This window comes from Peromyscus leucopus, chromosome 1, assembly GCF_004664715.2.
Source record: "Peromyscus leucopus breed LL Stock chromosome 1, UCI_PerLeu_2.1, whole genome shotgun sequence".
Taxonomy (NCBI): domain Eukaryota; kingdom Metazoa; phylum Chordata; class Mammalia; order Rodentia; family Cricetidae; genus Peromyscus; species Peromyscus leucopus.
In genome coordinates, this window is record NC_051063.1 from 82748362 (window position 1) to 82774943 (window position 26582).

General features: G+C 44.6%; 1 protein-coding gene across 1 annotated transcript in view; it reads left to right on the top strand.

The window, feature by feature from the left end:
- Positions 1-1975: 1975 nt before the first annotated feature.
- The window catches only part of Cog7 (component of oligomeric golgi complex 7), a 70716-nt gene continuing 46109 nt past the window's right edge, over positions 1976-26582 (top strand). Inside the window, exons 1-6 of the mRNA XM_028867853.2 lie at positions 1976-2271; positions 5462-5610; positions 6051-6167; positions 16051-16219; positions 21481-21563; positions 22819-22941. Of these exons, the coding sequence (XP_028723686.1) occupies positions 2100-2271; positions 5462-5610; positions 6051-6167; positions 16051-16219; positions 21481-21563; positions 22819-22941 (813 nt within the window). The 5' untranslated portion in view covers positions 1976-2099. The remainder of the gene's footprint in view (positions 2272-5461; positions 5611-6050; positions 6168-16050; positions 16220-21480; positions 21564-22818; positions 22942-26582) is intronic.

Sequence of the window (26582 nt, forward strand, 5' to 3'; positions counted from 1 at the left end):
GATTACAGGCATGCATCACCACACTCAGTTAGACATGGGGTTTTCTTTCTCCTCTTCATAGTGAATGTTCAGTATCCATAGTGCTGGGTTTCTATAAAGACAGTTTGTTTCAACTCTACTGTGTACTTTAAGTATATTCCCTTCTGAAAACCCCCCTCTTGGTCCCACCCCCCTTCCATTCTCTTTCCTTCCTCTTCTGTCTCCCTTCTGCTTTCAGGTCTGATGTGGTTTTAGGTATTTATATAAAATTTAGATATAAGAGTGAGAGAACACATGGGCCTTTGTCCTCCTGCTTCTGGCTTCTTTTGCTTCTTATCTTTAGCTGAATCCTTTATTTCACATCACATCCTTGTTCTTCATGCTGTACATATTTTCAAATGCACATAGCACCTCCTCCATGACAGACCGACGTGAATGCAGGCCATCACGAGTCTCTGCACATCTAGAATGGTTTAAGTCATACCAAGAATGTTTGCCAAATACATGGAATTAAATTAGAAATCAACACCAGAACATGATATGGTGGCTCAAACCAGGAATCCCAGCACTTGGGAGGCTCAGTCAGGGGAACTGCCTTTGAATTTCAGGCTAGAAGGACTATAGAATAAGACTATGTCTTAAAAAACACAACAAAAAACAAAACAACAACAACAACAAAAAAACCCCTACTTTGCTATACTAGACAAAAACAAACAAACTCAGGGAAAGAAGAAAAAGAGGAAACTGATCAGTGAAGAAATGGATGGAAGTAAGAAATGGAAAAATTGAAGGAACAGTTGGCTTTTTGAAGATTGTTAAAATTAAATCAAAAATAAAGAGGGGATACCATTATCAATTCCATAGAAATTTAAGATTTATGAAGGGCTGGATACATGACCCAGCGGTTAAGAGTACTGACTACTCATTAGAGGACCCGTGTTCGACCCCCAGCACCCAGAACCACCTGTAAAATTCCACTTCCAGATTCTTCGTCTTCGTTTGGACTCTGCGGGCACCAGGCATACAAGTGGTTCACAGACATACATACAGGCAAAACACTTCCACAAATAAAATAAAATAAAATAAAATAAAATAAAATAAAATAAAATAAAATAAAATAAAATAAAATAAAATAAAACTAAAAAGCAAACTGCTGCGTGCATTGAGTGAGAACGGAAAAGTAGCAACATTACGCCGGGCGGTGGTGGCGCACGCCTTTAATCCCAGCACTCGGGAGGCAGAGCCAGGCGGATCTTTGTGAGTTCGAGGCCAGCCTGGGCTACCAAGTGAGTTCCAGGAAAGGCGCAAAGCTACACAGAGAAACCCTGTCTCGAAAAACCAAAAAAAAAAAAAAAAAAAAAAAAAAAAGTAGCAACATTACTCATAATTACACTGAGTTTATGTCTCTCAGCTGCCCTGTCATGCGTCAAGTTGTTCCAGGTTAGAAGAAACAGGAGTGTAAAGACTGGCTGGTACTTTCTCGGATAGGTTAGTTCGGGAACGAACAGGAAGCAGCTATGACTAGAACGCCCGGCTGCCAATTTCCTTTTTTAAATATCCTTTTATTTATTATTTATTTAGAGGAATGCGTGTATGTGTTGAGGACACATGCGCATGGAGGTCAGAGGACAACTTGCGGGTGTCAGGTCTCGCCTTCCACTCGCCGGTCCCGGGAGTCGAACTCAGATACTCAGGCACGGTGGCAAGTCCCTTTCTTTACTCAGCCGGCCCAACAGAGCCACTTCCTAGCTCGGCGGCTGAACCAGTTGCCAACCGCCTCAGTCCTTCGTCACACGCTAGGAGAGTAATAGTCCTCATGGGGACTTCGGGGTTAGATGCGCAGACGCTCGGGACGATTTTCTAGGAAGCAGTTTGCTGCTCGGAAAGTCTTAGCAGAAAAAGGACTGCTTGTTCTTGCTAGGATAGCGCGGGGCTCGCGGCCCCCAGCGCGAGCGGTCGCTACGGTAACGGGCACTGACTTCCGGGAGAAGTACGGCACGCGACGAGGGACATCGGCCTCACCCAGTGCGCGCTGACGGGGCGGCTAGTTGCGGCGCGGTGGGTTCCGGCTGCCGCCCGGGAGGCTGTGTCGCCCGGCGCCCGCTCGGAGGCCGCGCGCCATGGACTTCTCCAAGTTCTTGGCCGACGACTTCGACGTCAAGGACTGGATCAATGCCGCCTTCAGAGCCAGCCCCAAAGACGGGGCGGCGGCGGGGAAGGCGGACGGCCACGCAGCCACCCTGGTGATGAAGCTGCAGCTGTTCATCCAGGAGGTGAACCACGCCGTGGAGGGTGAGCCGTGCAGACGCCCACCTGACCCACCCTGAGTGCCCGACTGCAGGACCTCTCCTTTGGTGGGAAAGCTAGCCCTGCAGTAGTCTGAGTTGGGTTTGGATTTTGGTTGTCACCTGTGGTGAAGCCAGAACATTACCTTTGAAACCAAAAAAAAAAAAAAAAAAAAAAAAAAAAAAGAAAAAAAAAGAAAAGAATAAAAGAAAAAAGTTGGGCTTGGTGGCAGCCACCTGTAATTTTAGCACTGGGGAGGTGGTGGTGGAGGATCGGGAATTCAAGCTAGCTTCGGTTGCAAAGTGAGGTTGAGGCCAGCCTGAGCTATGCCAGAACGGGCGCACATACATAGACAGACAGACAGACAGACAGACACCCGTGTGGGCCCCCCCCCCCACAGTGATTCTCATTCTGCCTCAGCTTCCCTAATTCTGGGATTACTGATAAGTGTCCCCCACCAAGCTTAAAACAAACAACAAAACTACAACAACAACAACAACATAACACTTGTAGAGGACCCGAGTTTAATTCCCAGCACCTACATACAGTAACTCACAACTACCTGTAACTCCAGTTCCAGGGGATTCAGTGACCTTGGGTATGCCTGAACCGACACACAGACACACCTGTAGTTACATACAGTGTGAATGTAATTAAAACATAATTCTTTTTTTTTTTTTTTTTAAGATTTACTTATTATGTATACAGTGTTATGCCTACATGCCAGAAGAGGGCACCAGGTTTCTCATTACAGATAGTTGTGAGCCACTATGTGGTTGCTGGGAATTGAACTCAGGACCTCTGGAAGAGCAGCCAGTGCTCTTAATCTCTGAGCCATGTCTCCAGTCCTAAAACATAAATCTTGAAAAAAGTCCTTTGGGGAGTTGTGGGGTAGATAGGGTCTCATGTGGCCCATACTGGCCTTGAACTTGCTGTATAGTGAAGGGTGACCTTTGACTCCCAAGTCCTGGGATTATAAACATGTTCCATCATGCCTGGCATAAGGAAACACTTTTGAGAGTATTAAATAGTTAGCTGATGCTAGTATTTAACATTGTAATATGAGGAAGATGGGTCATCCTGAATGAAGACACTTTTAGCACGTCTGTGTGTGCCTCTGTGTGTGTGTGTGTGTGTGTGTGTGTGTGTGTGTGTGTGTGTGTGTGTGTTAAATCTAGGTCCTTGCATGTTATTTTGTGGCAGTCTTACTAAGGTGCCCAGGCTGGCCTTGAACTCAATCTGTGTCCCAAAGGAAGATCTTGCCTCATAAGGTTGAATGCCTGGGATTGCAGGTCTGAGCCACTATGCCCTGCAGATTTATGACCAAATTTTTTAAATTTAATATTACATTTATTTATTTGTGCATATGAGAGAGAGAGGAAGAGAAAAAGAGAGAGAATGAGAATGTATGGATGGGCATGAGTCCAGAGAGAGAGAGAGAGAGACTATGAACATGAATCAATGCTCCTCCTTGCTACTACACAGTGCCACCTAGCTTGGGTTATGGTACTGCATGCAGTTCAGTTTCCGGGGTATGTTTTTCCTCAGTCAGTGTGGGAGCAGGGGCTTATGGGACCCACATCTTTGTGTTCAGAGGTGTTAGAAATGCAGATCTTGGACCCCGTCTCACATCTACCGGATGAGCGGCTAGATGATGTTGGAACATGCTCAGGACGACCATGGTGTTCATGCCTCTAGTCTGTTACAATGGGCTCCGAGTGCAGCAGCCAGGGCCATGTTGTATACAAACATCCTCAGAGGTTCCCAGTTTGTAAAAGCACCCAGGGTTTGTGTATGATTCTGTTTTTATGTTTATAAGTATGGCAGCCACAGCACCCAGGGAGCTGGCATTCACCTTATGCATTTCCAAAAGTTCACACACGTATTAAGGGAAAACATGAGACAGGGTTGCTTTCATTGGTAGCTCAAGTGTGTTCCTGTCCCCTGCCCTCAGTTTCATTTTGAAGACTCTTCTCAGATTTGGAGCACACCAGACACTCAGAAGTTCAAATTAGAGTTGCTAGCCTCTCATCTCGAATGTTCTCAGGTAGTTAAGATATCCGTTTGCAGCATCACTGATGGTCTTGGGTCAGCAGAGACTTGTAGCAGCAACTTATTTTGGACGAATATCTGTTAAAGGTGTCTTCAACTTAGTTCAAAAGTGAAAACAAAAACATATTTGAAGGTCACCTGATAAATACATCTTTCCCCTACGTTGAAGCCAGGTAGACCTTTAAAGTTGCAGGGAATGTGTGATAAAGCGGAGGTCAGTGAGATGACCTCAGCCAGGACCATGTCCTCCATAGAGTGATGAATGAAACTGTGTGCCTCAGAAGCAGGCCATCGACATCAACCTGACCCCAAACCAACAGGCTACAAGGAAGAACGAAGGGCACAGGTCTGGTGGCCACAGGTGTGGTAGCGTGTGCCTGTAACCCCAACTCTCAGGACCTTTTTAGAATTCTTCCTTATATAATTAGGAAAACTAAGTATATTCCTGAAAAGGTTGGAATTAGAGGAAAAGTGTCCCAAAAAAAGTCCAACAAAATAAAAATGCAAAAACAAGAAAATAAAGACCATGGTAAGCAGATGGGAGCTAACTAAACTCACAGAGTACTTGACAAGTGCGTTGCCGCTGAGCTACATCCCCAGCTCTTGGGTTTTGTTTAAGATTTATTTTCTTTTGTGTGTGTGTGTGTGTGTGTGTGTGTGTGTGTGTGTGTGTGTGCAGGTGCCCACAGAGGCCAGGAGGGGAGCTTCAGATCCTTTGGAGCTAGAGTTACAGGCCCCATCCATATTCTGTTCTCTGAGAGATCATAATTGTTCTTAAGTCACGGAGCCATCATCACTTTTCACAGTCATCCTCCTGCCTCAGCTTCCTAAGGGTTGGGATTACAGGCTTACACTACCACAGCTGTGTCCTTCATTCTTTCTGTTGGCCTTGGGTCAGGCTGATGTTGATTGCTTGTTTCTGAAGCACACAGTTTCACTTGTCATTCTACTGAGGACATGGTCCTGGCTGAGGTCACCTCACTGATCCCTGTTTTGCCCCACAGTCCCTGCAGGTTCTCAAAGCTGATTGGTAATGTGGTAGGGAAAGTTTCCTTCCTGTCCTCACATGTGTGATAATTTCCCACTGGACCAGCTCCAGTTTCCACCGCTTGTACACATGGCCATTCTTGAATTTTTGCTGCAGAAACAAGTCTCCAGGCCCTTCAAAACATGCCCAAAGTGCTCCGGGATGTGGAAGCCCTGAAGCAGGAGGCGTCTTTTCTGAAAGAACAAATGATTCTTGTCAAAGAGGACATTAAAAAATTTGAGCAGGACACTTCGCAGTCGATGCAGGTACTTTGTTTGGCTTCTGTCTTCGATGCGGGGTCTTCTATTCAGCAGATGCTCTCGTTCACAGGAGGGTTAGAAGTCAGAACTCTACCTGGCTCTCAGGCTGCCTTTCTACCTAACTTGTCTTCTCAGCCAAATTAGCTAGGTGAAGCTGGAGGGATGGCTCAGCAGTTAAAAGCACTGGCTGCTCTTCCAGAGGACCTGAGTTCAATTCCCAGCACCCACATGGTGGCTCACAATCACCTATAATGGGATCTGATGCCCTCTTTTGGCATGCAGGTGTGCATGCAGAAAGAAGAGGGCATTAGTAATAATAATAATAATAATAATAATAATAATAATGATAAGCTATAGTGAAGAACACTCATAAAACACTGTTTCAGGTCACCGAAGGTGGAGAAAAGAGGACTGTTGCTGAACTGTGCACACTGTTTCTCTTTCAGGTGCTGGTAGAGCTTGACCAGGTGAAGTCCAGGATGCAGCTTGCTGCAGAATCTCTCCAGGAAGCTGATAAGTGGAGCACCCTGAGTGCTGATATTGAGGAGACCTTCAAAACTCAAGTATGTTCCTTTACAGGACACACTCTTCCAGGCATTTAGGGAAGAACTTGGGGTTTGGGGAAAGCAAGTGAGGTAACTGTTCCTTGGAGCCATAGGGTGCTGATAGCAGCAGACGGAAGCACTCGGCCATCATGGGGGAGGCCAGAAGCTCCCCTAGCACATCCCCCCTCTTTTTTGACTCCTCTGCTTGACTGAAGCCCAGGAGAGATACACAGGCAGGGAGAGGGTGAGTACGACTCTGGCAAGTTACTTCACTCCGCAGAGACCGCAAAAGTGGAGAACAGTAATAGCTTTGAAACCTGCTTGCAAGCATGCCATGAAATGGTGTGGGATGAAGAATTCTTATGAAGCAAAACATATTATGACCCCAACTCTCCAAGCCCCTGACTTCTTGCCTATAGACACCAGCTTTATGCTGTTCCTCTAGATGTCCCCCACTCCCACCCCCAAACAGCACCATGGTGTGAGCACTGCTGGGCCCTTGCTTTGTTTTTCATTCTCTCTCTCCCTCCCTCTCCCCACCCCCCTCTGTCTATCTATCTATCTCTGAGAAAAGTCTTAAGTAGCCCAAACTGATAGTAGCTGTGGCTAGCCTTGAAGTCTTCCAAGTGTTGGGATTTTCTTTTTTCATTTTCAAAAAGAAATTATTTGTTTATTTCCTATGTTTGGGGTTTTTTGCCTGCATGTATCTCTGCACTATGTGTTTGCCTAGTGCTCTCAGGCCAGAAGAGAGCATTGGAAACCTGGGTCGTCCGGAAGAGCAGCCAATGCACTTAACTCACTTAACTGCTGAGCCATCTCTCCAGCTCTGGGATTTTTTTTGATACAGTTCATTTATTTATTTTTTAATTAAGACAAAATTTTTTTAGACAGGCAATGACGGCATACACCTTTAATCCCATCACTTGGGAAGCAGAGGCAGGCAGTAAGTTCAAGGCCAGCCTGGTCTTCAGAGTGAGTTCCAGGACAGCCAGGGTTGCCAAAAAAAAAAAAAAAAAAAAAAAAACAACCGGAGAAAGGAAAAGAAAGAAAGAAAAAATTATTTCATTTTATTTGTTTGTGTTTTGTGTGCACATATATCTGTGCCACAGAAGTACAGAGTCTGTGGAGGCCAGAAGAGGGCATCGGATCTCCTGGAACTGGAGTTACAGATGGTTGTGAGGCACCACATGGGTGCTGGGAATCGAACCTGGTTCTCTGGAAGGGCACTGGCAGCCTCTTAACCATTAAACCAACTCTCCAGCCCCCTCAAAAGAGTTTTATTATTATTGTTGTTGTTGTTATTGTTATTAGTATGTTTTTGTGAAGACAACTCTACTGATTTTGTTTGTTCTGGAGTCCTGCCCTGCCTAGAGCCGACAGATTACAGCTGTGGGAGTTGTTACTATTGCTGTTGTTGTGTGTTTACATGTGTGATATATGCGTGTGGGAAGGTGAAGGACGTGCCCTGGTGCATGAGAGTGGTCAGAAGAAGCTCCTCTTGTGGAGTTGGTGCTCTCTTGTCACATTTACATGATTTCTAGGGATCAAACTCAGGTCTCCAGGCTTGCACAGCAAGACTCTTTACCCAGTGAGTCATTTTGCTGGCTCTGTCCTTTCTTTTCTTTCTTTATTCCATTTGTTGTTATGTGTTTGTATACGGTGTGTGTGTGGTGAGCACATGTATGATGGAAATCAGAGGACAACTTGTGGGAGTTGGTTTCTCTTGTGTGTTCTGGACAGCAGCACACTTACGTTGCGGGTGTGGGCAGCAAATCTTTCATGCACTGAGCCATCTCTCTTGCCCATCATTATCTTTGAGATCCAGGAGAGCTTTCCCATTCCATTTCTCAGCCCAATAGGTGTAGTAGAGGAAGTTGCAAATCTTAGGAATTGTTGGCAAGTGTATGAGAGAAAGTGAGTTTCAATGCAGTCTTTAGATTCACAGGAGCGACTATTGATGCTAATAGCTGAAAGCTCTAAATCTTATTGTTAGGAGCCAGAACAATCCAAGGCTTTCTCAGGATTGAAAGGATAATGAGAACATACTAGTTCTGTGTCCTTGCCTGGGGCTGGGCCAGGGCTTGGAAGGGGTTAAGGTTTCTGTTCCTGGGAGCCCAGCTTTGCCCTCTGAAGGGCTGTGGTTATTAGTCTGAAGTCAGCTGTGTCTGAGGTATCCTGTGTTCTCTTTGCCAACATTGTCTGCTTTAGTTCTCTGCTGAGCTTGGCCATTCCCCTCTACAGTTGTTGTTGTTGTTCTCCCCCTCCTTCTCCTCCTCTGTTTCTCCGTGTAGTTTTGGTGCCTGTCCTCTGTAGACCAGGCTGTCCTTGAACTCACAGAGATCCACCTACCTCTGCCTCCCGAGTACTGGGATTAAAGGTGTGCACCATCACCACCTGGCTTAAACATACTTTTTTACTTTTTGAAATTATAAGTAAATCATTTCCCCCTTCCACTTCTTTCTTCCAAACCCTCCTGTATACCCCTCTTCCTTTTTGCTCTCTTTCAAGTTCATGGCCTCTCTTTTCATTAATTGTTGTTGTTGGGGTGTGTGTGTGTGTGTGTGTGTGTGTGTGTGTGTGTGTATTCTTAAATACAGAAATACATCCTGCTCAGTCTGTTTAATGATACTTGCATCTATGTTTTCAGGGCTGACCATTTGGTGTTGGATAACCAGTTGGTCTATCTTCCCTGGGGAAGGCTGTTCCGCCTGCTCTCGGCACTCCTTAGTTACCTTTGTCTGGGGTAGGGGCCTCCAGAGCTTACCCCCAACTACATTAGCATGTCTGTTGGTGCTAGTAAGACTTCATGGGTGTGGCTTCTGACATTTCTAGGATTCATAGTCTCACAGCAAACTTCCTGATCCTCTGGCTCTTACAATCTTTCTGCCCTCTCAATGATCTCTGAGCCTTAGGTGCAGGAGATGTATCAGTTGGAATCAGGCTCCACAACTCTGCATTTGGGTTGCTTGTGGTTTTCTGTAGTGGTCTCTGTCTGTTTCGAAGAGATGTTTCCTTGATGAGGGGTGAGGACTACACTTATCTGTGTTTAGACTATAGTTCTTGATCTTTGTTTCCATCTGTAAAATGGGGACATTTGTAGGCTCCTGGTAGTATCAGTTGTGGTCACAAGCTGTCTGAACTAATCTGAACAACCATGTAGGCTTTATAGCAGGGACCTATGATCAGGGTGAGGTAAGAATTGTTGCATGAATCCTAAATGGTCTTATAATAAAACCCCGAGCCGATATCAGGGTAAAAGCTGAAAGATCAGAGAAGCAGAGCAAGCCACAGCCACCACCTCTTATCTCATCAACTCCTCAGTCTGAAAGAGCGTGAGTTCCTGTCTCCTCCCACCTTATATTCCTTTCTCTGCCCAGCCATATCACTTCCTGTCTCAACCTTCCTAGTGCTGGGATTAAAGGTGTATGATCCCAAGTGCTGGAATTAAAGGTGTGTGCCACCACTGCCTAGCCGGTTCTCTTTTAGACTGGATTAATCTCATGTAGCCCAGTGTGGCCTTGAACTCACAGAAATCCAGATGAATCTCTGCCTCTGCTTTCCAAGTGCTAAGATTAAAGGTGTAGGCCACCACTGCCTGACCTCTATGGCTAACTCTGTCTCTAGCTCTGTCCTCTGATCTTCAGGCAAGCTTTTATTTCTTAGATTACAAGCAATATATCACCACAAAGAATGAAACTTGCATCAGTCCGATTTTGATAACCAGTGCTGGACCAAGACTTCTTTTGTTTTGTTTTCTGATGCAGGGTTTCTTTGTTTAGCCCTGAGTGTGAGGTACAATGTTCAGCTTTTTTTTTTTTCCTTTTTTTTTTTGTTTTTTGATCAATTAATTTAAATTTTATTTTTTCTTTTTCCCAGACAGGGTTTCCCTGTGTCATTTTGGAGTCTCTCCTGGAACTACCTGTGTAGACCAGGCTGGCCTCAAACTCTCAAAGACCCACCTACCTCTGCCTCCCGAGTATTGAGATTAAAGGCATGCGCCACCAGCACCCGGCAGACCAAGAGTTCTTGTAGTCTGACCCAGATCGCTTTACTTTAGCCATATTTAAGCACAGCGCAGGTTTGAAAAAAGTATTCAGATAACAATGAATTCAGCCTTGTGAGTATGGCAAAGCTTAAGACGTGTTCACACTGAAGCCTTTACAGAGTCGTGTGGCTGTGAGATAGGTTCCTGTTGACTTCGAAACGGTGCTCAAGATAAGGGTGTAGGGAGAAGGATGGGGTGGACACAGTGCCTGGCCCCAAGATGACACAGAAGTAAAGTACAAATGACGTCTCTCACAGGATGAGTTTCACGGCTCAAGGGTTTAGGGGAAAAGTCTGGGATAAACAAACATAATATTCTGGGAGTATGGGCAGGGCCTGGCCCAAAAGAGCAAAGGATTACCAGGTTGTAAATTACATTTCCCCCTAGCATTCTGGAAAAAACAGCCAAATATCTTCTCCCTTTGGAGAGGTCAGCTGTATGGTTTCCTTTTCCTGGCTTCTCCAGTGCGTATCTGTGTGCCCGGGCTTTTTTGCCCTCTGCATACACTGATCTGTGGGTACAAGAACCACTATTTAGAGTGTAGCTAGGGATTATGCTGGTTTAGTGAAGTGGTGGTTTAGGTTCTCCTCCAAGACCCATGGCTTTCCTAGCCCTGGGTAGCTGGCTAGGTTTCCAGGACCAGGCATGCTGTCCCTCCTGCTGAGTGGGTCTTGAGAGGTGCTGGTCACCACCAGTGTATTCTGGCTGCTACTGCCCTCTCAGGGTTACCATGCCAGGCTGGTTGTTGTGGTTCATAGGTGTCATAGCTGGGTGTTATTTGCTTACTCTCCTGGAAATTTGCATGGTGTCTTCCGGTACCATGAGAGCTGGTTCTCAGGGAGGAGAGAACATTCAGGTCAGGTCCAGTTCAGGGGTCTCTGGGCCCCGTGTCTGAAGTGCATGGTGTCTTGAGCAATAGGAACTTACCTTCCACCACTGGGGGGTAGCCAAGAGCAATAGCAATAATCTATAACCCTGACCCAACTAAAGACGGCCTTTGATGCCTGGTGTTGGGGGTTTTGTTAGATGATCTATGGTTCTAGGAAGGAGCATTGTCAGCGCAGATGAGAGAATTTCATTTAATCTTTCTCTCTGTGCGCACGCACACACACACACACCCCTACCTATATATATTATGGTACTTTTAGGTAGATGGTTAATTGTTTGATTCCTTATGGCTTTTCAGACATTCTTACTGTTATTTTACCCTTCTCTGTCCCTCTATATTTATCTTCCCCCCTTCCTTAACCAGAGCCCCCCCTTTCCCATCTCTCCTTCAGATCTCTGTTATTCCCCTCTCTAGTGCTTCATCCCCACCACTCCCAATGGTCCCTTTTTCACTTTCCTGGTTTCTGCAGTTACTCCAGGATGTGTATTCACATTTGAAGATTTGGTGCTAGGAACTTCCAGTAAGAGAGAACATGAGGTTGTTTGTCTTTCTGGGTCTGGGTTACCTCACTCATGATCTTTTCTAGTTTCATCCATTTACTTGCAAAGTTCATGATTTCATTTTCTTTACAGCTGAATAGTATTCCATAGTTTATATGTACCACATTTTCATTGTCCATTCATAAGTTGAAGGACATTTAGATTATTTCCATTTCTTGGCTGCTATGAATATAGCAACAATGAACATGGCTGAGCAAATATCTGTGGAACAGGATATCAAGTCTTTTGGGCATTATGCCAAGGAATGGTATAGCTAAGTTGTGTGGTCGATTTGGTTTTAGCTTTTTGAGAATTCTCCACACTGATTTCCATAGTGGCTACAGCAGCAGTTTGCAATCCCATAAACAATAAACGAGGGTTCCCCTTTCCACACATCCTCTCCAGCATTTGTTGTTGGTTGTTTTGTTGACCTTTGCCATTGTCTGACTGGGATGAGATGAAATCTCAAATTTCTTTTGATTTGCATGTGTGTGTGCGTGCACCACCAGACATCAGAATTCCTCAGATTCTTTTTGTTTTTAGTTTAGTTTAATTTTGTTTTTGAGACAGAGTGTCTTAGTTAGGGTTTCCATTGCTGTGAAAAGACACCATGACCACAGCAACTCTTATAAAGGACAACAGGTAATTGGGGTGGTTGGCTTATAGTTTTAGAGGTTCAGTCCATTATTAATTATCATGACAGGGAGCATGGCAGCGTGCAGGCAGATGTGGTGGAGGAGTAGCTGAGAGTTCTACATCTTGCAGGCAGCAGGAAGTCAGCTGAGACACTGGGCGGTATCCTGAGCATAGGAAACCTCAAGCCTGCCCCCACAGTGACACACTTCCCCCAGCAAGGCCATCCATATCCACTCCAACAAAGCCACACCTCCTAATGGTGCCATTGAGACCAGGCTGGCCTCAAACTCACAGAGATCCGTCTGCCTCTGCCTCCCAAGTGCTGGGTTTAAAGGCGTGTGCCACCACTGCCCAGCTAAATTTTTTCTATTTTTTAATTACACTCATGATATTCATTAATTACACTCATGATAATAATTACATTTGTGGTATTCTTGATTCATTTGCAGTATTCATTCAATAATTATATTATGATATTCATTAATTACATTAATTGTATTGATTTATTACATTCATAATAAATCATATTACGGGGGCCACTTACATTCTTGCTGTGTAACCCTAGTTGGTCCATAACTTATTATGTAGACCAAGCTGGCCTCTTAACTCACAGATATCCTCTTGCCTCTGTCTCCTGAATGCTGATATTAAAGGTGTATGCTATCATGCCCAGCCTCAGATTATTTCTTTTTTTTTTTTTAATTTTTTCTATTTTTTGTTTTTTTGTTTTTCGAGACAGGGTTTCTCTGTGTAGCTTTGTGCCTTTCCTGGAACTCGCTTTGGAGACCAGGCTGGCCTCAAACTCACAGAGATCCGTCTGCCTCTGCCTCCCAAGTGCTGGGTTTAAAGGCGTGTGCCACCACCACCCAGCTAAATTTTTTCTATTTTTTAATTACACTCATGATATTCATTAATTACACTCATGATATTAATTACATTTGTGGTATTCTTGATTCATTTGCAGTATTCATTCAATAATTATATTTATGATATTCATTAATTACATTAATTGTATTGATTTATTACATTCATAATATTATGTCCTGATACTACTGTCGATTTGTGGGGTTTTTCCATCACACAAAACAGAGATTCTGTACTTAGGAAATCATTGTTCTATATTCCTTTCTTCTCTGTTTTGAGATAACGTCTAATCTTTCTGTCTCTATGAATTTGTATATTCTATATATTTCATGTAATACAATTTTATAGTATTTGTCCCTTTTTTTGAATGTAAAAACATTTTATGTACAACTGTAGGAGAAATAATACTCAGATAGCCTGAACATAAAAACAAGTTATAATTTACAAGTCCAGGGTTATTTTAAACAGTAAAATATTTTCTCTGTAGAAAATAGTATAAATGATAACATTTCCCAATAAGCCCTTTTAAGCCAAATGATAGCTGAATTATTCATATTGATTAGATTCTGGATACAGAAGGGACCTATCTTCATCTGTTCAGAGAGCTATGTTTTACTTAAGTTGTGTAAGTGAGATTCCTATTCATCTTTCCCTTCACTGTTTGATTTATGGCAGACATTTTTCTATAGGCTAATCTATAATCTAAGAAGATTTTAGCCTCCCCTCTTGAAAGTACAGCCAGCATTTTCTTTTTTCAGCTTGTTACAGTATAAATTCTTATCTTAATAGTGAAATGTTTCATTGAGGCTTGCTCAGTAATTGAGTAAAATCAAAACTTATTATAAGCCATAGTCATCCTAGGGTCCCCCCTGCTAACTAGCCTCCCTGGATCTGTGGTTTCGGTCTGATTGTTCTTTGCTTTATATCAAGAATCCACTTATGAGTGAGTACATACCATGTTTGTCCTTCTGAGTCTGGGTTACCACACTCAGGATGATATTTTCTAGTTTAATTTGCCTGCAAATTTCATGATGTCATTGTTTTTCTCTGCTGAGTAGTACTCCATTGTGTATTGTACCACATTTTCTTAATCCATTCTTCAGTTGATGGGCATCTAGGTTGTTTCCAGGTTCTGGCTTTTACAAATATTGCTGCTATGAACATAGTTGAGCATGTGTCCTTGTGGTGTGATTGAGCATTCCTTGGGTATATGCCCAAGAGTGGTGTGGCTGGGTCTTGAGGTAGTTCGATTCCTAATTTTCTGAGAAACCGCCATACTGATTTCCACAGTGGTTATACAAGTTTGCACTTCCATCAACAGTGGAGGAGTGTTCCCTTTGCTCCGCATCCTCTCCAACATAAACTGTCATTAGTGTTTTTGATCATAGCCATTCTAACAGGTGTAAGGTGGTATCTCAGAGTTGTTTTGATTTGCATTTCTCTGATAAACTCACAGAGATCCACCTGGCTCTGCCTCCTGAGTGCTGGGATTAAAGGCATGCGCCACCACTGCCCAGCGATTTCTTGATTTTTTAGTGCTGTAGATGAAACCCAGGCCTAAAACATGCTAGGCAAGCACTGTCCCACAGAGTTTCATCCCTAGTCCTGGGAATACTTCCTTTTTATTCACTATTGTATGGCATGCATGTGTGCACATGTATGATATGTGTGTGAATGCCGGTGTGTATATGCCCCAGCACTCATAAATGGAGGTCAGAGGGCTACTTTCAGAAGTCTGTTGTGTCTTTCCACTGTGGGTCCCAGGGATCTTACTCAGGGTGGCAGGCTTGCATAGCAAATGCTCCTGCCAACCCTTCCCCTACTCTTGTGGATATCTTTAAGATTCTTGACCTACTGTTTTTTTTTAAAGATTTATTTATTTATTATGCATACAGTATTCTGCCTGCATGTATGCCTGCAGGCCATAAGAGGGCACCAGATCTCATTACAGATGGTTTTCAGCCACTATGTGGTTGCTGGGAATTGGACTCAGGACCTTTGGAAGAACAGCCAGTGCTCTTAAACTCTGAGCCATCTCTCCAGCCCATCTTGACCTATTGTTAAATTGCCTTTCAGTAAGACAGCATACATGTTAAAATACTTTATTTTAATTTACGTATCTCTGTGTGTCTGTGTGAGTGGATGTATGGGTGTGGAGGTCAGGAGAGTAGTGTGGAAACCTGGAGCTGAGTTACAGCCTGCTGTGAGCCTCCTAGGATGGGTGCTGAAATCTGAGCTGGTACTCTACTGGCTACAAGCTCTCCTAACCACTGAGCCAACTCCCACTATGCATTTGTGATACCAGATTGTTTTTTGCATCCTTACCAAAAATAGCCATTATAATTTTTCAAAAGCTTTCTCAATTAGAAGAAAATGACACTTCTTTGTTTTAATTTGTGTTTATTTTGGTACTAATAATGTTGAGCATAATTTTTATGTGCTGTTTTTATTTTTATGAATTATTTCCTTGAGTGAATTTTTAAAAAAGATTTATTTATTTTATCGATGAGTGCTCTATTTGCATGTATGACTTTATGCCAGAAGAGGGCACCCACTATAGATGGTTGTGAGCCACCATGTGGTTCCTGGGAATAGAACTCTGGACCTCTAGAAGAACAACCCCAGTGTTCTTAACTGCTGAGCCATCTCTAGCCCCTGAAAAAAATTTTTTTTTTTTTTATTAAATTTTTTTTGTGTGTGTGTACATAAGCATTTGTGCCACGGTATACATGTGGTGGTCAGAGGACAATTTGTGGGAGTCGGTTCTTCCCTCCCATCATGTGGGCACTGGAGGGTGGTGGGCAAGCACCTTTACCTCCTGAACCGTCTCTCCAGCCCCAAAGAGTTGTCTTCTAATGTATTTCCTCTAATTCCAGTTGAGGTGTTGGGAGTCTTAAGATAAGCATCCTTTGTTTTGTCTTTTTATAGGACGTAGCTGTGATCTCTGCCAAGCTGACTGGTATGCAGAACAGCTTGATGATGCTCGTGGACACTCCAGACTACTCCGAAAAGTGTGTGCACCTGGAGGCTCTGAAGAACAGGCTGGAGGCCCTGGCCAGCCCCCAGATTGTAGCAGCATTCACCTCTCAGTCTGTGGGTGAGTGTGGCCAGTTTCAACTGTGGGCACCTTTCTGTTTTAAGTGTAAGGCTTGGTTGCCGGGAGGTGGTGGCGCACGCCTTTAATCCCAGCACTCAGGAGGCAGAGGTAGGTAGATCTCTGTGAGTTCGAGGCCAGCCTGGTCTATAGACCACGTTCCAAGACAGCCAGAGCTACACAGAAACCCTGTCTCAAAAAACCAAAAAGAAAAAAAAGAATCTTTAGAATAATTTTGTGTTGATTGAGTTGTGTAGATTGCAGAAAAATGTAACTTTGTAATGTTTCCATATTTTTAGCATTTTATACAATTTGCTGACATACAGAACAGCTGAAACAGGCGCTATGGAGATAGCCTCTGGATTTCAACACTGTCATTTTCCTGCGCCACCTCCCCACGCTGGGGGTGGAACCCAGGCCTGGCAAGGGCTCTGCCACTGAGCTCCATGCCAGCTTTACGTTTGCTCCATGGTAGGTCTGTTGCTCCATCTCACTGTTTCTTTCTCTTTCACTGTTGTTGTTGTTGGTTTGGTAGCTTTGCCACGGACGGCAGCTCTGGCCCTTTTTTGTCTTTTGTGTGGCGAGTCCTGGTGTTGTGGTGAGAACCAGGGCTTTGGCATGCTAAGCATTCACTTTACTTCTGGACCGCACTTCTAGCCCCCATCTGACTCTCTTCAAAGTGGGCTGCAGACATCAGCACACTTCACTCCTACATACTTCATCCACAAAAATATCAGCCAATCAAAAGGGGGCAGTAGTGGAGCTGTCCTTTTTTTTTTTTCTTTTTTTCTTTCTTGAGAGAGGTTTCCACTCTTCATCTCTGTCCCGGGGAGAGTGCTTTTAGTAATTAAGCTGGGACCAGAGGTGTAAACCAGGACTGCACAGGAGCTCTGGGTAGCTGAGTGCTCGGTGTGTGCGAAGAAGCTCATCCTTCCCTGCCTCCCGGTGACAGCATGGTCCCCATGAGATGCTTTCTTCCTGCTCATCTCCACAGTCAGGGCCCAAGGAAGTGGGGCCTCCCTTAGTCTAGTGTTGAAGCCATATCAAAGCTGGGGCTCTACACTGGAGTGTACCTCAGTGATAAAGCTCTCACCTAGTGTAGACAATGCCTTGGGCTTAATGCCTAGCACTACCAAAAAGCAAACCAAAACAAAAGCTTTTGCTTAGTTTATTAGTTTTAAGATTTATTTATTTATTATGTATACAGAGGAGGGCACCAGATCTCATTACAGATGGTTGTAAGCCACCATGTAGTTGCTGGGAATTGAACTCAGGACCTCTGGAAGAGCAGTCGGTGCTCTTAACCTTTGAGCCATCTCTCCAGCCCAGTTCATTAGTTTTAGTAGGATTTGTGTGTGTATGGGATCTTCAGGTTTTTACACACACAGGAACATGTCTGCACAGATTATTGTACTCCTTTTCCCGTGTGAATGCCTTTTATTTTTCTTGCCTAGCTTCTCTGATTAGGACTTCCAGTATCATGTTGGATATAACTAGACAAAGTAGACTTGTTTTGTCCCTTATCTTAAAAAAAATTTTTTTTAGATTTATTTTATTGTATGTGTATGAGTGTTTCACCTGTGTGTACATATGTGCACCGTGTACATGCTTGATGTCTACAGAGGTCCGAAGAAGGCATTGGCTCCACTGGAACTGTAATTATGGGTGGTTGTGGCCACCATGTAGGTGCTGGGAGCCAAACCCCAGTCAGTCTTCTGCAAGAGCAAAACATGCCTTTGACTGCTGAGCCATCTCTCCAGTCCCGTTTCCTATCTTTACATCTGAGTGTTGTGTTAGCTGTGGTTTTTATTATGGTAAGACAGCTTCCTTCTATTCCTAGACGACTGAGTATTTTTATCATGAAAGAGTGTTGAGTTTTGGGGCTGGAGGTTAAGAGAGTTTGTTGCTTTACAGAGGTTGGGAGTTCAGTTCCCAGAATCCTTATCTGGCAGCTCACAATAGCCTGCAGCTCCAGCTCCAGGGGATCTGATGCCCTCTTTTGGCCGACAGGAGCACCCATACACATGTTCACAGACATACATAAAAATAAAATAAGTTTTGTTTTTTTTTAAGTTTTTGAGATTTATTAAATACTTTTCTTCATAGTTGAGATGGTTATTATCTCCCCTTGTTTTGTTAATGTAGCATTACATTGCATTAATCCCCCCCTTTTTTTTTTGAGACAGGATCTTACTATATAGTGATGACTGGCTTAACTCATTATGTAAACTAGGCTGGCCTTGAACTCACAGAGCTTTGTCTGCCTCTGCCTCCCAAGTGTTGAGATTAAAAACCCTTACATTGATTGACTCTTTGCGTTGAACCAGTTTTTGCTCCCAAGGATAAATCCCACTTAGTGATGGGGTAGGATCCTTTTAATGTACTGCTGAATTTGAGTTGTTAGATTTTTTTTTTTTTGGTTTTTTTTTTTTTTGGTTTTTTTTTTCGAGACAGGGTTTCTCTGTGTAGCTTTGCGCCTTCCCTGGAACTCACTTGGTAGCCCAGGCTGGCCTCGAACTCACAGAGATCCGCCTGGCTCTGCCTCCCGAGTGCTGGGATTAAAGGCGTGCGCCACCACCGCCGGCTGTTAGATTTTTTTTTTTTATTGAGTATTTTTTTTAAAGACAGTGTGTAGTGTAGCCCAGGCTGGCCTCAAACTGACTATGTGCTGAGGATAACCTTGACCTTCACTTCTTTTCTACTCTGGGCAGGGTCTCCCCGTCTCTGCTCTTCATGCTCTAGGCTAGATGGATGGGGAGCCCCTGAGCAGTTCTTGTGTCTGTCTCCAAACTCACAGGGGTTACAGATGTACATCCCTCTGCATCAGCTTTTTACCTGGGTTCTGGCCATTAACTCAGAGGATCAAACTTGCCTGGCAACCGTTTTTACTTCTTGGCCTGACCTTGAATCTCTGACCCTCCTCTTCCCACCTTCTGAGTGCTGTGATTTCAAGTGTACACCACCACATGTGGTCTATGTGGTGCTTAGGACCAAGCCCCTTCCTTCTAGCCTTTCTTTTCTGTTTGAGACAGGGTCTTTCTGTGTAGCTCTGTCTGGCCAGAAACTTTCCATGTAGACTAGGGTGGTCTCACACTTGGGGGAATCCTCTCACCTCTGCCTGAGTGTTGGAATTATAGGTGTATGCCTATAATGTGTCCAGTTTAGAATTTCTTTGAGATTCAGTCTTGGTAGTTTGTGTGTTTGGGAGAATTTATCATTTTCATCAAGGATATCTGATGTCTCTCTCTCTCTTTTTTTTTTGTTTTTTGTTTTTTGTTTTTTGAGACCGGGTTTCTCTGTGTAGTTTTGTGCCTTTCCTGGAACTCACTTTCTCACTTTGTAGACCAGGCTGGCCTCGAACTCACAGAGATTCTCCTGCCTCTGCCTCCCAAGTGCTGGGATTAAAGGCGTGTGTCACCACCGCCTGGTGTCTTATTTTTTAAAATAATTTATTTTTATTTTATGTGCATTAGTATTTTGCCTGCATGTATATGTCTGTGTGAGGGCGTCAGATCTTGGAGTTACAGACAGTTGTTAGGTGCTGTGTTTGTGCAGGGGAATTGAACTTGGGTCCTCTGGAAGGGCAGTCAGTGTTCTTAACCATTGAGCCATCTCTCCAGACCCTGACATGTTGTCTTATAATAGTCCAAAGTACTTTCCTGTTATCTTTTTATTGTTTTGCTTTTCATTCTCATTGTCTGCATTTAAGCATTCTGTTTTTTTTCTTTTGACTTAGTGGAACTAGGTAGATTTTTTTCAGTTTGCTGCGTTGTTCAGAGTCTGGCTTCATTGATCTCCTTTTTTGTTATCCTGTTTTTCCTTCTGCTAGTTGATTAGTTTATCCTTCTTGTGGTTTATTCGAGGTAGAGTCTTACTGTATCACTGCATCCCTGCGTGGCCTTGAATTCTCAATCCTCCTGCCTCTACCATCATCCCTGGCAGTGTTACTTAAATAATCCTTTTAGTACAACTTGGTGTACTTCCAGCAATTGTGCTTTGTGCTGATTTATCAAGAGACAGTGAGACAAGACAAGGGATGTCACAGCACTCCTGCGGGTCTCTTTCCGTGTGTGGGAAGGAGAAGAGGCGGTTCACATAAAGCGCCTGACACAGTAAGTGCGGCCGACTCCTCCTGTGAAGAGGAGGTGTGACAGACAGGGCTGGCAGGGGAGCCTAGTTTAGGTCACTGATTAGGACCCCGGAGACCACCCTCGATGATAAGACGCACCCAGGCCCCGAGGCCCTGAGGAGTGTGATTTATTCTTGGCATCTGACAGAAGGCTTGTTTGCTCACCGTTTTTCAGTTCGTATAAACGCTGATGGAGTCAGATGGTGGCTGTTTTTGTGGATCAGAACAACTGAAAGTCAGCACTGCACACAGCTCCCCGTGGTTTCTCGTCCAGCCGCTAACTCGTCCAGCCGCTAACTCAAGCTGGAGGTGCAGTTTTCTCAGCTATGAAAACTATGAGGCTGATGGATGAGATGGTTATTTTGTAGCCTTGCCAGTGACAGTCCATGGTTGGTGCACGGCCAGGACCAGGTGGGGAAGTAGGTGTACTGGACAATCTGAGGCTCAGAGCCGCCTTCAATTCTACACTCGAGCTTTGGTGCGAGCTCCGTTCTCATCTGTTTTCCCACCAGCAGTCACGTGCTCTGATTACTGCACTCCCCGCCCCCCCCCCCCATTGCTCTTTAAAAATAAAATCATTTTGTTATTTTACGTCGGTGGGCATTTGCCTGCTCTGGGTACCATGTGTGTGCCTGGTGCCCACAGAGGCCGGAAGAGGGCATTGAATCCTCTGGAACTGGAGTTATAGATGGTTGCAAGTTGCCATGTAGGTTCTAAGAATCAAACTCAGGTCCTCTGCAAGAGCAGCCAGTGTTCTTACCCACTAACCCATCTCTCCAGTCCCTGTGTGTGTTATTTTTGAAGACAGGGGCTTGTTATATAGTCCAGGCTGTCATTCTCCTGTCTCAGCCTCCTGAGTGTTAGGATTCCAGGCATGTGCCACCATGCCCAGAGCTATAGTAATGGTGCTCGATGCATTATTTTAATAAGCTTAGACTTGCAGTGTCTGATAACTGAGTCCCATGTTCTGCCCTTATTTCTTATGCCTATGATTCTTATATTTGAATGAAAGCAGTTATCTAAGTAGAAACTTCTGAATCTAGTGGACATATATCTGAATTTCTCAGAGTGAGTTGCTTGCCTTGGCTGCCTTGGGAAACCTGATAACACTTTGTGCACATTTTGTGTTCTTTAGATCAGTCCAGAGTGTTTGTGAAGGTGTTTACGGAAATTGACCGGATGCCCCAGCTCCTTGCATACTACTACAAGTGTCACAAGGTGAGCAGCTGCGGGGCAGTATGACTGGGGAGGGCCACTGCCGCTACTGAGCAAAGGCAAAAGTAGAGACTCCTTGCCCGTGGGTCATTTTTCTTTTAGTTAAAGCCAGTAGGGGGTGCTCTTGATCCACTTAATGGATGCCTTTAACTGTCACTTGGAACGAATCAGTGGGTTTTCAGCCTGCATTCATTTACAGACTTAAAACATTATTTTAATTGGTTCCTATTTTTGTTTTTTAAAGGAGATTCACGTCTCATGCTTCATTATGCCTTTAGCAAGCCATAAGAATTTTTTGTTTTCAAGGGCTAGGCTACCAACCTGCAACTTCCTGGGCTAACCGTAATTCCTTTAAGCACAGTACTCATGTTTTTTTTTTTTTTGTTTGTTTGTTTGTTTTAGTTTTCCTTATTATTGTTGTGTGTGTAGTGCATGTGTGCAGCACAAGCGTGCCATGGTGTACGTGTGGGTAAGAGAACAGCATCATGGAATCTGCTCCCCTTCTACCTCTATGTGGGCCCCTAGGATTGAACTCAGGTTGTCAGGTTTGCGGGGAGGGAAGTGTCTTTATGCTGTGAGTCATCTTGCTGGCCTCTCTGTGTGTGGTGGTGCTTGCCTTTAGTTCCAGCATTTTCCAGCACTTAGGAGACAGAGGCAGGAGGATCTCTGTGAGTATGAGGCCAGCCTGGTCTACAGAGTTAGTTCTAGGACAGCCAAGGCTATACAAAGAAAACCTATCTCAGGGGTGGGAAGGAGGCATTAAAAAAAAAGTATGGGCCAGATGGTGGTGGCACACGCCTTTAATCATAGCACTCAGGAGGCAGAGCCAGGTGGATCTCTGAGTTCAATGCCAGCCTGGTCTACAGAGCGAGATCCAGGACAGGCACCAAAACTACGCAGAGAAACCCTGTCTCGAAAAACAAAACAAAAAGTATGGTGGAGTGCACGAAGCGTCAGTGCATGCTATGGCCACCCTAAGAGCTCTTCATAAGAGTGCAGTGTACCCTGCAGAAGCACAGTGGCGTGCTTTGGGGTGGGGTCAGAGCAGACAGTGTGGCTTGGAGGTCGACAAGTTCAAGCTGTAGATAGTGATCGGAGTGGAGTCTGTTTCCTGCTCTTTCTCACGTGCATGAATCTCAGTGGGTACTTGTGTGCTCGGGGTAGTGGGCAGCAATACATTGTGTAGTGGCGTGGGGCAGTTTCCCAGCATGTTTGGGGGGTACCTAGTAAGACACCCCTGTTTGTTCTGCTTTTGCAGGTACAGCTTTTAGCAGCCTGGCAAGAGCTGTGCCAGAGTGACCTTCCACTGGACCGGCAGCTCACCGGCCTCTATGATGCCTTGCTTGGGGCTTGGCACACGCAAACCCAGTGGGCCACACAGGTACGCCTCACCATTGGAGAACAAAGCCTGCAGTGGCATGGGAGTGGGGGGGGGTGCTGCTCTGGACCCAGCACCGTTGTCACCCAAGGGGTTAAAACACAGGCTTATAACCCGCGTCAGTGGACTCTAGGTCTCCAAGGAAACTCTTCTTATCACTCTCCTCTGTATCTTAAATAGGATCTAATGAGACCGGGTCCCTGGTATTCAGCTGGACCTCTGGCCTTCCTGAAAGCCAGAGGCCCCTGGTCAGGTGGTGGAAAGAGCAGACTGTTTTTTTTTTTTTTTTTTTTTTTTGATCTTAAGTTCAGGTCTCAGGTCAAGTTCCCCTGTTCTCATTGGAGCTGGAGGAAAAGTCTCATTTTAGAGGTCCTCCGAACAGGGTGAGGCGAGGCCAGGTTTAGAGTGGGAGCCTCCCATCACTTCCTCTCTGAGTCCACAGGCATTTGTAGCCAGAGGGAAGGAGCCACCCTTCCCTGTCTGATGTCAGAGGCACAGCAGCTCTCCTGGGAGGGGAAAAGCCCATCTTACCCGGGAGTGCTAATGGTCTGATGGCTGTGTGACTTATTTCACAGATTGTTATGACTCCTGAGACAATCATCAGGCACTTGCTGAAATGAACTCAACTGTAGTTGGGGAGAATTCCTTATTCAGGGTTATGGCGTTCAGGTTGGCTAAAACATTTTGTTTCTTTCTTTTCATCCTCCCCGAGGCTCATGAGACAGATTTTTGCTGTGCAGCCAAGCCTGGCCTTAGACTCACTGTGATCCTCCTGCCTCGGCCTCCGGTTTCTCCATCCTTGTTTCTTGTCACTTGAACTAACCTAATTTAGATTTAGGTTCTAAGTTCCCACAGTTCTATGCAGCTACCAGTTTCCGGTGTACCTGTCTGACCACACTCATTTACACATCCTCGCCTCTTACACACGTCTCATATCACTAGAATAAAAACAACAGTGTCTATCCATGAAAATGCCCTGTGCCGTCTAAGAAAATCCTGGGCTCTCAGCCTCAGTTTTGGAAGGCATGTTCATTTGTACCTTTGGCTCATGGTCTATTTCCTTTGCTGGAGGTAGGTGTGACAGGCAGCCAGTTTGCTGAAGCTTGGGCTAGCACAGTGTAAGGGATGGGGTGACATGGTAAAATGTCATAACCTTCAAATTTCCCTAGTGTTTCGTTTTATTTTAGTGGATTTTGTGGATCAGATCTACAGCTTCACACTTGCTAGGCCAGAATATTTCCATTGAGCTGTACTCCAGGTCTTTCTTGTTTCATTTGGAGACAGGTTTCCTTAAGTTGCTCAGGCTGCCCTTGAACTTTTAATCTTCCTGCCTCGGCCATCCTAAATTGCTGGGATTAGAGGCCTGTACCACTGGACCTGGCTTTCCCCTTCTCTTCTTTCTAAAAACTCTGTAGTCCGGGCTGACTTGAAATTCACTGTGTAGACAGGCATGGTGGTTTACACTTTAATCCTAGCACTTAGGAGGCAGAGGCAGAGGCAGAGGCAGAAGCAGGAGGCAGGAGGAGGCAGGAGGAGGCAGAGCTCTGTATGTTTGAAGCCAGCCTGGTCTACATGGCAAGTTCTAGGCCAGCCAGGGCTACATAGTGAGACCCTGTCTAAAAGAAAGAAAGAAATTCACTGAGCAGCCCACTCTGGCCTCTAATTCATAGCAATCCTCCTGCCTCGGCCTCTCCAGTGCTGGGATTATAGTCATGCATCACCAAACCTTTTGTTGTTGCTGTTTTTATTTTTATTTTTATTTTGGGAGGGTGTTGGGGGCAGAGTCTCATCCACTTCTGATCCTCCTGCCTCTGTCCCTCGAGTGGGTGTCCTGTCATGACTTACTTAAGTGTTTCGGGGATGGAACCCCAGGTTTTGTGTAGGCACTCTATTAACGGGACTATAGCCTCACCCCTCTCCAGTGTTTTTATTTTCTCAAGACAGGGTTTTTCTGTGTAGCCCTGGCTATCCTAGAACTAATTCTGTAGACCAGGCTGGCCTCGAACTAAAAGAGATCCATCTGCCTCTGCTGCTGGAGTCCTGGGGTTAAAGGTATGTGCCATCACCACCGGGCCCTCCCCAGTATTTTAAGTGAAACTTAAAAAAAAATCTTGCTCCTGTCCTGGGGCTCAAATCCAGGCGTACTAAACAAGTGATGTTTTACCACTGAGAGCTTACTAGTCTTCCTCTGTTACTTTACTACAAAAGAAACTCCCAACTATAAAAAACTGAAAGATTTGTACAGTAATGCCTCCACCCCTAGTCTTTGCAATGGACATTTTACCATGTGTGCTTTATCACAGATCTGTCCCGCTGTCCATGTTTCCATCTGCTCATTGAGACTACTTATTTTTGATTCTTTTTTTTTTTTTTTTTTGGTTTTTCGAGACAGGGTTTCTCTGTGTAGCTTTGCGCCTTTCCTGGGACTCACTTGGTAGCCCAGGCTGGCCTCGAACTCACAGAGATCCGCCTGGCTCTGCCTCCCGAGTGCTGGGATTAAAGGCGTGCGCCACCACCAACTGACTAGAAATGCAGTGATCTCAAATATGCCATTGGATTAGCTAAATAAATGCAAAATCTATGTAACTTCATCCCCTTTCAAGACATTCTAGAAAGATCCCTGTGCTTCTTTCCCAGGCACTGCTGCCCTGACAATGCTGATGACATAAATTAATGTCATCTGCTCTGGTGCTCTTTACAGTGGAGTAATCTGTGGGCTGGTTTCTGATGAGACTCTTGATTCTGTGCATTGTTGTGTCCTCATTCTTTATTATCGCTGACTACCGTGACAGGTGTGAATATAGAGCAGCTTGTTTACAAGCTCTGTCTCTGTCTCCTGCTCTCCTCCCCCTACCTTTTGTGGTTTTGAGATAAAGTCTCTCTATGTAGCCTTGGCTGTCCTAGAACTTACTCTGTAGACCAGGCTGGCCTTACAGAGATCCACCTGCCTCTGCCTCACATGCTGGGATTAAATGTGGCCCCTCTCCTTTGTTGATAGACACCTGGTCTGCTCCTGTCCAAGGCTTTGTTAAAGCCACTCTGAACAGCACTCTACAAGGGTCTTTCTACTTAAATGTAAATACCTGAGAGTAGACTTGTGGGTCCAGAGTGCAGGCAGGGTATGCTTTGGTGTAGAAGAATTTGCCAGACCTTTTCCAGAGTAGTCGCACTTTACAAGTTCACACCAGTGTGCAAGGGCTCTGCATGTTGTACATCATGCTGATGTTGATGTTGTCATCCTGTTTAATTTTAGCTTTCCTGGTAGGTGTGTAGTAACCTTTCATTGTGATTTTGATTTGCATTTCCATAATGACTAAAGATATTGAACACCCACTCATGTGCTTATTGGCTGTTTGCATACATTCCTTTGTGACATGTCTACTCAGGCCTCTTGCTTGTTTGAAAAAAAAAAATGGGTTATTTGCCTTTGCATTATTTAGTTTAAGGAGTTCGTCATTCTGGATAGAAGTCCTTTCTCAAATATGTTTTGTAGACACTGTCTTCCAGTCTGTAGCTTGAGTAGAGGGTTTTTGTTTGTCTGCTTTGGGGATGCTGGAGAATGAACCCAGAGTTTGCACATGCCAGTCAAGTCTGCATCGCCAACTCTGAGCAGAAGTTCTGATTTCATTTATTTATTTATGAAT